Below are 12397 nucleotides of genomic sequence, written 5' to 3' on the forward strand. Positions count from 1 at the left end.
TACTCAACTATGCACACTGAAATAACAACAGTCAGAGCCATCAGTTTTGAACTTTTCATAAGACGGTAATACTTTGAACATTTAGGTATTTTCATTTTTAACTTTGAACAAAATATAAGGTGGTGAATATATGATGAAAAAGGTTGAGTTCGTGGCTGCGAACACATCGTAGCAGAAGGTGCACGCACGCAACGTTGTTTTACACAGACATCTGCGACCTTCTACGCTTCGCGAATCAAGCTCGGGCGCGAGATCTGCACATGCAGATCTTCTGCCAGGCGCTCTTGGGTAGGCACCAAGTCCACTCACTGTACCTGTCCAACCTTTGCACGAAATCTACTCGAGGTAGCAACCTATTTAACTCAGGAGACGTCGAAGAATTGAGAAGGCTTCCGTACACTTCAAAGTGTGCAAGGGGCCTCGTGCGTAAGAGGACGTGGAGCGTGGTGTGCACAAAGGGCTGGCTACTGGAGTGGTGGTTGGCGATGACAAAGGCCTTCTGCATGCGGTCTAGTCGCCAGGTGAGGCACTGTCCTGGAAAGTGGAACTCGGAAAGGGCATTCATGTAGGCGATGGCATAGCGGGCAAACTCTAGTGCCAAAGAGGTATCCCGCATTGGCCCATGAGTGCCATGACATGCACAGAACTCTGGGGGTATCGACGCGTCGGCGCATGTCCTATTGGCGGGAATGTTGGCGAATAGGTTGAGACCACGGCGCGTGGGATTCACAGAGAACGATGGCAAGGTCGATAGGCTCAAAAGCGTCGCGTGCAAATCATAGGCGGTAATAAGGCGTCGTTGGTTTGTTTCCAGCCTCGCAGCCACTTCGGGGTGCTCGCGGAGGAAGCGCTTTGGTAGAGCTAGAAGGCAAAACGGCGTCTTATCTTCGTGCCTTCCGAGCTCGCTGCGGCGTGTAGACCCATAGCGAGCACCATGATCGCTCAGAAGGACCACGACAGTGTTGTCAAGAACCCCTCTGTTTGAAAGGCTCTTGAAGAATTCAAATAGCGGCTCATCCAGGATCGCTATTCCTTTGATGTGGTTGTGGGTCACATCCGACAGCCAGACGTACGAGAATGTCCTCGAGTTGTCGTTCAGCTTCAGAACGTCGCCAAGATACTTAATAAGCACCTTAGTCTTAAGCCGGGAACCCATACAGAAGCGGTCGATTCCACCTTTTTCATCCATGAGGCGCAGAATTGAGACTGGGTAATAGTCGGTTGGCGTCACTTTAAACCCTGTCTGGTTGGGATAAGTGAACAGGCCATAGTGAGGCATCTCTTCCAAGAACAGCGTTGTGTAACCCATTGCCTGGTACACGTTCCACAGAAGGGGAACCTTGTTGGAGTAGCTTCGCTTCAACATTTCCTCCACTTCGCTAGCCGCGAATCCCGACAGGAGGGAGATCTGGTTCGGAAAAGAGCTGTCACCGACCTTGTTGAAAGCGAGAAACTCGAAAGCCCCCATTTCCTTCCATTAGGTAGCGTCTCGTCTGTGCCATCCTACGCCTAAAGTTGAGGCTCGAGGTGGAATCGATGCCCAAAATGAGAATGTTCATTTGAGCTTCGATTGATTCAGATGAGGGGGAGGTCGCGGCTCTTTCTCGTCCTTGAGGAACAAGAAAGTATTCCATGAAAAGCACAGACTTTCCCACCTTACAAGTCACTTGGACGTATTCCTCGTGCAATGGACGCCCAAAGACTAGGCGCCTGGGCGGGCTGAGGGCAGGGCTCGAGTCCGGAACGAGGCAGCTCGTGTTACGCACCACTTCTCGATAAAAGCAATGCAGGTCCTTGGCCGAGACATTGTAGCCTTCGTGAAGGCTATCGTCCTGAAGGATTAGCCTGTTCTCATCTTGCTTTATGACGGTGGGCTTTCTTGCGAAGCACATGGATTCGTACTCGGCGTCACTGGTCTCAGAGCCGTCGCCGACGATCGAGTGTTGAAGGTCGTACATTGGAAGCATGCACCCTGGCAGTTCGAAGAAACCATGTGCCGAAATTTCTTCTTCTTCGACTTTTATCTTCTCAAGGATGCACTTGAGAGTCCTGAATGAGCACCAAACACAGAGAGATAATACAACGCATCGAATGGCCAATGAGCATGAAGTGAAACGTCGCGTACAGCGAAATGTTACCATAATTGTTGCGGCCTCACTTAGCTTCACTAGTTTCCGGTTCAAAGCCTTACGCGCACAAGCACGAGAACGTTGCCCATTCTTCTGCTTCTTCTTTCTCACGGGCTCTGTCGACGCCTCTTGGTTCGTTCAGCCATAGTTTTCAGGGCTTGGTCGATGCAGACGACGCCGTGTGTCGTGCCCGCTGTGATAAGCCATGCACTTTCTCGGTACCCCCAGTTTACAGACGCTGCCTCCTCTTGCTATGAGTGTCATCGACTTTCATTCTCGCCCTACTAGTTAGAAATGAAGCCGGCGCAATCATTAAGAACAATGTGAAATATGGATGTCACATTACGCCTTCTACGATTTGGCGCTGCTTCGTCCAAAGGTACATTATAGTTAATTAACCATTTGTTACCACACAACAGCGTGCCTGCTGAAGAATGTCGCTGAGCGTCTATAGCGTCTATAACCTAACCACCCTTGCTGATGCCGGTGACAATTCGTTCTGAACCGCTTTTCGCCCGAAGCTTCGCGACATGTGGATCGACCTTGGCTGTCATTTGAGATGGCTGCTCTGTCATCAGTGATGTATCGGAGCCGCAGTGTCGTAAACACGATCAGCGGTCAGCGCAAACACACCCAGTGCGATGGCATTCCTTCGTCACAAGCATGGCACCCTAAACAATTGCAACACCTTCCTTTGTTCGACGTCTAATTTCCTAACGGCACACAAGAGCCCTCACCCGCCAAAATGTGATTGCTGCGCTGTCGTTACGATATCCATCAGCGATCGCTGTTAGCTCAGCCGCAGAGGCAATCGGCAAGCACACTGGAGTGGACAACACACTCAAGTTCTGCGTACATACGCACGAAAGCACCTTCACTGGGAAAGCGGTGACAAGTGATGAATTGTGTCGCTGGGCAGCACGCTCTTCGCAATGCATCGCGGAGATTTCGTGCACGTAGATAAACTGTGCTGCGTCACTACGGACCCTCGAATACCACACAGCAATTTTGCAGCGAGAGCCGTTGCTCCCGTCTCTATGGCTAGAGTCTCGCTTCATTTGGTTAAGCGGCGGCCTTAATAGCCGCCACAGGGAAAGCAATTGCGGTGAACAGCCATGCCGCATCGCTGCGTTGCCATTCCCCTAATAGACAGGGAATGGACAGATCATTGTCTTGACTGACTTAATGCATCATTATCGCATGGACTTTATCAACAATAGCACTGCAGCGCCCCTGGCGACTGCTCACCGTATGAACTCCCTCGTGCGTGCCACCCTCTAGAATATATCCGTTTGTAATCTTTCGCCTCACTGTCAACACTCGCGACAAAAAATTGCGAAATTTAATGATTCACTCGATGTCCGTTTGTCATCTCAGATTTATAGCATTCAAAACGAAAAACCGATACTTTAAGAAATAAAATGGTTGCTATTTTATTTGTTGTATTTCAAAGTATTCGACTGAGGGAAAGTGTAGGTGCAAGAATTAACCGCATGTGCCCTATTCGCGTTCGACGGAGGATATAAAGATAATGCTCGAAAGAGGAGGCACGCCCTTGACGCGCCCGAGAAAGGCGTGGCAAGCGGCTCACGGCAAGTGTGCAGATAGACAGCGGGACAGTGACGGTATTGCTAAATTACGGTAACACGTTCATAACAATACGGGGCGCTGGCGCGTTTTGTTGCGCAGTCCTCTGTGCTTGAAGTGCAGAAGCACTGTGCCGCGAAGGTGCGCTCATGTTGTCATACGCGGCTTTATCTCGACATTTCTTTTTGCCTGCTGTTATTGCACGTTTCTTGCTATCTCCCTTCACTGACTGCCATCGAGCAAACTCGGGTAAAACTCGTGCGAACGAGAAACTCGGCGCATCCTGCATAGCACCCCATGACCCTATAGACTACGTCCGTAGCAAGATTTGAACACCTGGCGAGACTGCAGCACATAGTACAAGTACATCGTTTTTGTCACTATGGCATGGCTTTTCTCTGCAGTGTTCCTCAAGCAATACAGTTGTAGTACTTTGGTCGAAAATGTATCTTATTACTGCCATACGCTGAATTTTGCTACACCCGCCGTGGTTGCTTAGTGGCTTAGGCGTGGCGCTGCTAAGCACGAGGTCGCGGGATCAAATCCCCACCGCGGCGGCTGCATTTCTATGGGTGAGAATGCAAAAATGTCCATGTACGTTGCAATGGTTTCACGTTAAAGAACCCCAAGTGGTAAAAATGAATCCTGAGCCCCCCATTACGGCGTGCCTAATAATCATATCGGGATTTTGGCACGTTAGACCTCAGAATTATTTTTTTTATTTCGAATAACGGTAATACCAGAAGGCAATGCACGAATAATCTGGATCCAGTGACGATAATGAAGGAAAGTGGTTCAAAACTACATTGTTACAACTCCATGAGCAAACTTATTTTTTAATAATTTCAGTGACGTGTTTCTCCAGAACGTTCTATAGAAACATGCCGCCCGGTCAGCCCATAAGGAAACCCTCACAGTTCCTATACCCTTATCAAGGACAGACGCTGCGAGGGGTCTTCGTTTACTCGCTCAAACCGAGGCAGAAACTTCAGTGAGCGCCCCGATTTTCTCGAACTGTCGTCTCCACCGGCTGGATCCTACACTGAGGCTGCAGATTCCATAGAACTTCCCCCGCCGTGATGCAACTTTACTTTGTCGCCTTGGGTTAGGGGTGGCTTTTACGAAAGTGTACTCATTCCTTCTGGGCATGTCCGACACACCAATCTGTGACTCGTGCAACAGTGAGGAGACGGTGGAACACGTGTTTTTTGTCATCTTTATGAGATCGAACGCGACATTCTCCGGAGTGTGTTAAACCGATCAGACAGCAGACCGTTTTCAGAGACAAAGATTCTTGGACCGTGGCCCCACGCGTCGCAGGCGTACAAAGCGACGCAGGCAGCGACGCGGGCAAGTCGTCTGGCCTCAGTGACCGATTGTGAAGTATTGGACAACCGCACGTGTTCATAATAAGAGTACTTTCTTCCATGTCTCTCCTTTCTTTTCATCCATTTAAACCCCTTCCCCCGTGTAGGGTAGCAAACCGGACGTGCGTCTGGTTAACCTCCCTGCCTTTCCTTTCTTCTTTCTCCTCCTCAAATGTACAAGATGTTGGTGTTTTTCTGTCTGCGCAAAAATAGCGCCTTATGTTCTGGAGCCTTTTTTTTTCTTCCATCCCCCTAGTAGCTTTAGTAGCGCAGACATATGAATTAATGAATGGATGGATGAATCCGAAGACAGAAAGCCGACATTTAGGCAAATTTGTGCACTGTCCACCGCTTCCATGTCATCTGAGCCACCAGTATATCGCGATTCACATACCGACATGTGCACCTGTAATATTCTTAGCACTAAAACCTACGTTTACGTCGAAGCTCTGAACCGCGGTAGCTTGCTGTCACTGAGACCTGCACGGTACTTCAGCAAACGTGGAACGACACAATTTAAGGCTTGCTGCACTATTGGAGATGTTTCTGAGGTCGTTCGAAGCGGTTGAAGGAAAAGAACAAGCACGCGAAAACATTCTGCAAGGGAGATTCCTTTCTTAAAAAAATAATATATCTGGTGCTGTTTTAGGGCCGCAGTAGAAAAAGCTGTTTCATCGTGACGATTTTACCGAGCGGTAAAATTTACCGCCCAACTTTACGGAGTGGTAATTGGCGCGGGCGCAGACAGTACTCACGCCTGCTGGGTCGCACATCTTTTAACGCTCCGTACCACTGCCAGTACACGCGGCAGTCGACGTCACTCGTCTTTTATATGATTAGCTTCCTGTGCCTCTTTCGGCCGTTTTCATGGTGATCGATGGTCGATGATACAGGCATTTAACCACTGGTACTATGGTACCGCAGCTAAGGGCGCGTGTTCTCGCCCAACAGAGTTGCGGGGAGCGTTTTTAGTCGACCATCAACTACTTACACCTCATTGAGAAGCACATGCTGTCGTACGAGACCTCTGAGGCGTCCTAAGGTTTAGGCCTCAATTCTGAAACCTAACCTTATTAAGAAAGCTTCCATATCTGTTAGGCCACCTTATGCCAATTCTAAAAGCTTCCTTCCTGACGCGCCTTTGGTTAAGGCTTGCTTGGTGCTGCCTTACCGCAGGGGGGCCCGGAAGCTACCTTCATGCTACTTTTCCTCAGTTTTTTAAACGCGAAGCTCTTCTTTGCGAACCTCGCTGGGGTTTCGGGATCGTGGGTGCTGTGGCGTGGCTGTTCTCTAGAAGAATAGGCACGAATCACAGCGGAGGACGCGCGCGCCAAATGTCACCACCGCTGGATTCCTTGCACCACCATCAGATGGGGCTCGCCTCCACGCATCCGCGGCAGTGGGGGCAGCGGTGGCCGTGCAGGAGAAAGAAAAGAAAGAACCAGAAAATCTTGGACGACGCTTGAGCCTCGCCTTTAAGAGTCGAACGTGATAGCATTCAAAGAACCCTGAATGTTCGTCAGGCTTCCTGGCAACTGCAGCTTTCTTTTTTCTCCACCTTCGCCTCGGCGCGCCGCTACCGTTTTACGCTGCGAGGAGGCGAGCGTCCTCTGGATGGGGTTTTCGCAGGTAACTTACCCGGCGCGCCGCGGTTGGTACGATAGAAATGCTGGAAAAGGGGTTTGAGTCTGAGTTTCCTCGTAACAAAATTGTTTTCTCGTACATTCAAATTACAGTCTCACGCTATAATGTCTCTAGGTTGTAATTCAGTCGTACTTTACAACTTTTCTGAAGGATTTTACATTGAAGAATTCAATTTTGTTTACTAACGCCTCTGCGCCACGCGGAGGGCCTGTGTGGTTCGGGATGAATTTCTCTGCCACGGACGCCGGCGCTTAAGCCGACACCGATGCCGACGGTGGATTTTCTGGGATACGGGGCCCTTACTACTGTCGCGTTAAAACTCCAGGAAGCCCTGCGATCATTATCAAGCGCGCTTCTCGCGTTTGGCGGCATTGGGCTGTTTGCCCGCGCCGTCTTCTCTGTTGCCAAGAGAGATGTGAAACTGCTTGCCACTCTAAACAATGGCAGCAAACAAACTCGTGTTTTGACTCCTTATGCACTCACACAAAGCTTCGCACCGATGCTCAGATTATTTTTTAGGTTCTGTCTTATTACATAATTAGTGTTAAATAATTATTCGACTTCGCAAATATTAAATTTAGATGAAAAGTGTCAATGAAAAAGTTGTAGATCAACATGAAAAACTGTCAGCCCTTCCAGTGGGGTGGAGATGGAAGACCAGCTAAGCTGTACTATGGTTGGAATTTTGTATTTGCAATTATGATTTTTAGGATGTGATGATGTAATTGGTTATTTTAACTATTAAAGAATGAGAAATATATATGATCTGGTGGTTTTCATTTATTTAGTTACCACAGGGGCCATGACCTTATGGTCACTACGGTACACCGCCATAGGGTGTACGGCAAAGGTTGGCACGTTCTTTATAAACACGTTACCAACGCCGCGCGCGTTCGGCGCGAAAGCGGGCAAAACGCCGCTGCCGTCGACAACAGTTCTGCGCGTTGTTTGTATGACCGCACACAACCGCTGTCAAAACGCTGGCGTGAGCAAGCGCGCCAGCAGCAGCGAGCAAAGATTCATGCGGTCTATCACTTCAACGGAAACTGAGCGGCGAAAGCACAGCGCATAAAAATGTAGGAGCCGTGTTGCAGATCGCTTTCAAGGTACGGTGCGCGCGACCGCCCGGCGCCGCGCAAAGTACAAGTTGCTCGCAGAGCAGAAGCCGCAACCCCTCCTTCCCACGCTGCCTTCCCGCTGTCCTCTTTTCGCGTGGGAGATTGAGTCGCCAGTTCCTCTTGCGCCCGGTCCCAAGATACGCATTTAGTGCCGCAGATAAACGTCGCCTCCCCTCCCGAGCTCCCTCCCGTCCCCCATGGCCCTTCGCGCGACGGAAGTGGCGTTTGCTCTCCGCCGTGCATTCGCTCCCCGCGAAAGCGTGCGTCCCTCGCGCGCTTTCCCTCGCGCATACAGCATACGGCCAATGAGTTTTTTTTTTCTACATCCGGTCGCGACCATCGAAGACTGAGCCCTTAACAGCTTCGCTGCAAAGATGGTAATACTATCATTCAGGACATGCTAGCGTCTAGGGTGCACTGTAAAAAGCGGGCGTTCTTTTCCCGCATTTTTTCTTGAAAAATTTACTGCGCTACGCTTGCACTGTGAGGAAACGGCGAGGTTCCGTTTATCAAGCTAGGCGCATGCGCACTGTCTGAAGAGGGAGGAAGAAAGGAAGAAACAAAAGCGTGAGAGTACAATGTCGCAGAACACACAACACGCACACGCACACACGCACGCACGCACACACGCACACACGCACACACGCACACACACACAAGAATGCTCAGTCAAACATCTTAAACCGTCATTTACACCGATCATAAAATTATAAGGAAAGATGCATCGTTTATGCAGCGCCAAACAGCGAAATTTTGCTACTCATCAATAAATATAATTTGTTACCAAAAATGTGATAAAACGAGGATCGATTCAGTTCTCTTTTGTGCCATTTTACAGCAGGAAGCTGGTGTTGTTGTCCCTGTCTAGAATTATTTAGTATACGAAAAAAATGCCAGCTGCACGTTTTAATGTGTGCAATGTCATGGGGTAGCGGTAAATTACTTCCGTGCGATGAAGCTTAAATCAGTGTGACATTTTACTGTTTCGAATTAGAACCTAAGTTCGAATTACAATTGGGTGTACTTATTTCTACGCGTTTCGCCTTTGACATGAAGATAATGTCTTAAGGTAGTTACTTTTTTGAATTAGAACCTAAGTTCGAATTAGAATTGGGTGTACTTATTTCTACGCGTTTCGCCTTTGACATGATAATGTCTTAAGGTAATTGACATAAATCGAAGAATGTTTCTTGAGTAGCTGCAATGTTTACGACGTATGAATTCTTGTTCACTCGAATGGGCAGCAAGAACACTGCCTAGACGGTTAAGACATGGTTTAAATTCCTTTAAAACGTAAATTTGATTGTGTTGATTGCACTGCCCGTAACTAGAACTAAATGCTTTACAGATTGTTGGAAATTTTAATAACAAGGGATATATTTGCTCGGGGAGAGAAGTATGTGCAACTAGCTTACTAGAGCAGTGAATTGCGCCAGAGCTCAGAGCGCCTATGACCTTCCTATCAACTTCCAGCCATATCATCGAGACTAGCGGAATCAGGTGACTGAAACGTCGACGAAATGTTCAACAGCTCGGGCTTGCACATGCAGACTTTCTGCCAGGCGCTGTTGGGCAAACACGTGGTCCCATTGCTGTACTTGTCCAACCTCTGAACGAAGTCTACGTGCTTGTCATCTAAAGACGCATTGCGCAGCGTCCCGTACACTTCAAAGTGTGCCGTCGGCGTCAGAGTCACCTGCACGCGGAGCAGGAGCTTGCCGGCGACGCGGCCACCTAGAGCGGACGCCTCATCCACGCTCTCGAGCTGCCACTCGATGCACTTGCCCGGAAAGTGGAGCATCGCCAGCGCGTTGATGTAGGACACAGAGTAACGGGAGAACGACAGCATGACTCCTGGGTCCGGAGTCTCACCCGTGGTACCCGTGCAAGCGCAGAACTCGGGAGCTATGAACGCGTCGGCGCACGTCCTTTCCGGCGGTATCACAGTGAACACGTTCAGGCCCTTGTTTGTTGGCTCCGGGTTGAACGCAGGCAGCTTGGATAGGCTGAGCATCGTAGCGTGAAGGTCGTAGTGAGTGACCAGACGCCGCTGGTTTACTTCCAACTGAACTACCGCTTCCGGATACTCTTGCAGAAAGCGCCTGGGTAGTATGAGAAAACAAAAGGGTGTCTTGTCTTCGTGTCGACCTATTTCGGACATTCTGTATGGGCCGATACGGTTTCCGTGGTCGCTGAGAAAAAGTACCGCGGTGTTTTCGAAGATGCCGGCGTCTGAAAGTTGCCTGAAAAATTCTTCGAGCGGTTGATCGATGACCTTGATTCCTTTCAGGTTATTGTGGGTCACGTCGGAAAGCCAGACGTACGAGAACATGCTCCGGTTGACGTTCATCTTCAATACATCAGCCAGGTATCTGATCAGGACTTTCGTCTTCAAGCGGGAGCCCACGCAAAAACGGTCGTTGCCTCCTTTCTCGTCCATCATCCGCAAGACAGGTTCAGGGTAGTAATCAGTTGGTGGTCGGTTAAATCCTAAATAATTAGGGTAGGTGAAGAGACCGTAATACGGCATTTCTTCAAGGAACAGCGTTGTGTAACCCTCAAGCCTAAACGTATTCCACAGAAGAGGGAACGTATCAAAGCTGTAGCGCTTGAACAAACTCTCGGCGTCAGGACCAGAGAATCCTGAGAGAAGCGGAAGCTGATTTGGAAACGAGCTGTCGCCGACTTTGTTAAAGCCGAGCAGTTCGAAAGCGTTGAGTTCCTCAATGATGTACTTGCGGGTCTTCTTCATGAGGCGGTTGAAGTTTATCCTGGAGGTCGAATCTATTCCTAGGAGTAGGACACTCATCTGGCGAGTACTTGCAGCACCATCCGCCTGCGGTTCGTCAGCGTCTGGCACTGCTTGCTTCGGCTGAGGAATTAGAAAGTATTCGGTGAAAAGCAGCTTCCCGCGAGCTTCGCACGACACTTGCACGTACTCTGCGTCAATCGGTTCACCGAAGGGCAGCGAACGAGCTGGGCCCAGAATAGGCTTTGTGTCCGGTATGTAAGCGGTTTCGTCTCTGGAGACAACGTGGTAGTAACACTTGGTACCTTGGACTGTAGCGTTGTAAGCTAGGAGAAGGCCAATAGAGTCCAAGCTGAACTTGCCCCCTTCCTGCAAGATCACCGTGCGGTTTCGGGCTGAGCATATCTCCTCATACGTGACATTGGTAGCGTTGACTCTCTCCCAGCGATAAGAGACCGACCAATGATAAGGGTTATACAGCGGGAACGAGCAGCCGGGTGTCTCGAGTAGGTAGCCAATGGAAAGCAGAGTCATATTCGCTAAGATGGGCTTGAACTTCACGAAGCATAAGTCGAGAAAAACCAGCAGAAAGAAAGCAGACCAAATAAGCAGCAGTGTAGCTCGAAAAACCAGCCTTCGGCACATTCGACTCATACCTGGTGATGATGATGATGGCCTCATAATATGGCTTGTACCCACACTGGGGGATTGGCCAAGAATTGTGTGCCTGAACTTTTACTTAACCTTTGGAAGTATTACCTATTCAATAAAAACAAACAAACAAAATATTAAAAAGCCTATTCGTTTAGTTGATTGTTCGAATCCATAACGGCATAAAATACGTCCCTGAGGCTGAAACCCACAACTGATGCATCGAAAGTTAGTATTATTTCTGATGTTAAGATTAACCCTAGTTTGACAAGCGGAATTCCTATAAGTCTTTTTTATAATAATTTGTACCGGCGACATGAAAAAAAACACCGCATATCCACGGGGTGAATGATGATGAGTGGGCGAAGCTCCGAAGGGAATCATCGGTAAACCGTGAATCTTCCGTGTAATTCGCCCAGTCTCGCCGCACTAAATCGAACGATTGACTTCCACCAATGACACGCGCCATATGTGACGTCATTCCTATTTTATAACAGCGCCCTTCATTATAATTGCACCATCTCCCGCTTAAGGGGACGCTAGCACAAACGCGTTAGAAACGTGCAGTATACTCTAAGGGGAAGAGGCCACAGCGTCTTACGCAGCCGTTTACACATGCCGGAACGTGCACCGCGTTTGCCGACGCCATCAGCGTTTATGAATACGGGGGTAAGGCGGAGAGGCCACAGCGTCTTACACCAGCTTCTTGCACGGGCCGTAACGCGCTAGCACAAACGCGTTAGAAACGCGCAGTCTTTCGTTAATGTTGGGTATTTATTGCCATCGTGGTGCGTCGGTCCATGTGCGCTTCGTGGCGTAGTGGTTAGCGCCACGCGTTCAGAAGAGAGGGGTCCCTGGTTCGATTCCGCTACGGCCACAACTCTCGGAATTTTTTTTTCTCATAACAGTAGACGTGGCTACCTACTACGACGACTACTACTACTACTACAGAGGAGGGACAGACCCACACCCTAAGGAGCTTCGCCCCTAAAATAGTGATCTAGGGGTTCTGCTTCTTGGCAGTATTGACAGAGGGGCGATATTGTTAGACCAGTCCTGTGTAAATATAGGTTTAAGGGGGGGACGGCAGCGTAATCTGGTCATCATTACTTCCAATTGTCTTGATGGACACCACTGGATTTTCCACGAAAT

General features: G+C 49.2%; 2 protein-coding genes across 2 annotated transcripts; both read right to left on the minus strand.

Annotated features, from left to right (window-relative positions):
• Positions 1 to 235: 235 nt before the first annotated feature.
• On the minus strand, positions 236 to 1468 carry LOC119440564 (uncharacterized). The gene has a single exon (XM_037705462.1). The coding sequence runs from the start codon at positions 1466 to 1468 to the stop codon at positions 236 to 238; it is 1233 nt and encodes a 410-aa protein (XP_037561390.1).
• A 7839-nt stretch (positions 1469 to 9307) lies between these two features.
• Positions 9308 to 11128, minus strand: LOC119440565 (uncharacterized). The gene has a single exon (XM_037705463.1). It carries the CDS (start codon positions 11126 to 11128, stop codon positions 9308 to 9310), a length of 1821 nt encoding a protein of 606 aa, XP_037561391.1.
• Between the last annotated feature and the right edge of the window lie 1269 nt (positions 11129 to 12397).

The sequence above is a fragment of the Dermacentor silvarum genome, chromosome 2, assembly GCF_013339745.2.
Source record: "Dermacentor silvarum isolate Dsil-2018 chromosome 2, BIME_Dsil_1.4, whole genome shotgun sequence".
NCBI lineage: Eukaryota > Metazoa > Arthropoda > Arachnida > Ixodida > Ixodidae > Dermacentor > Dermacentor silvarum.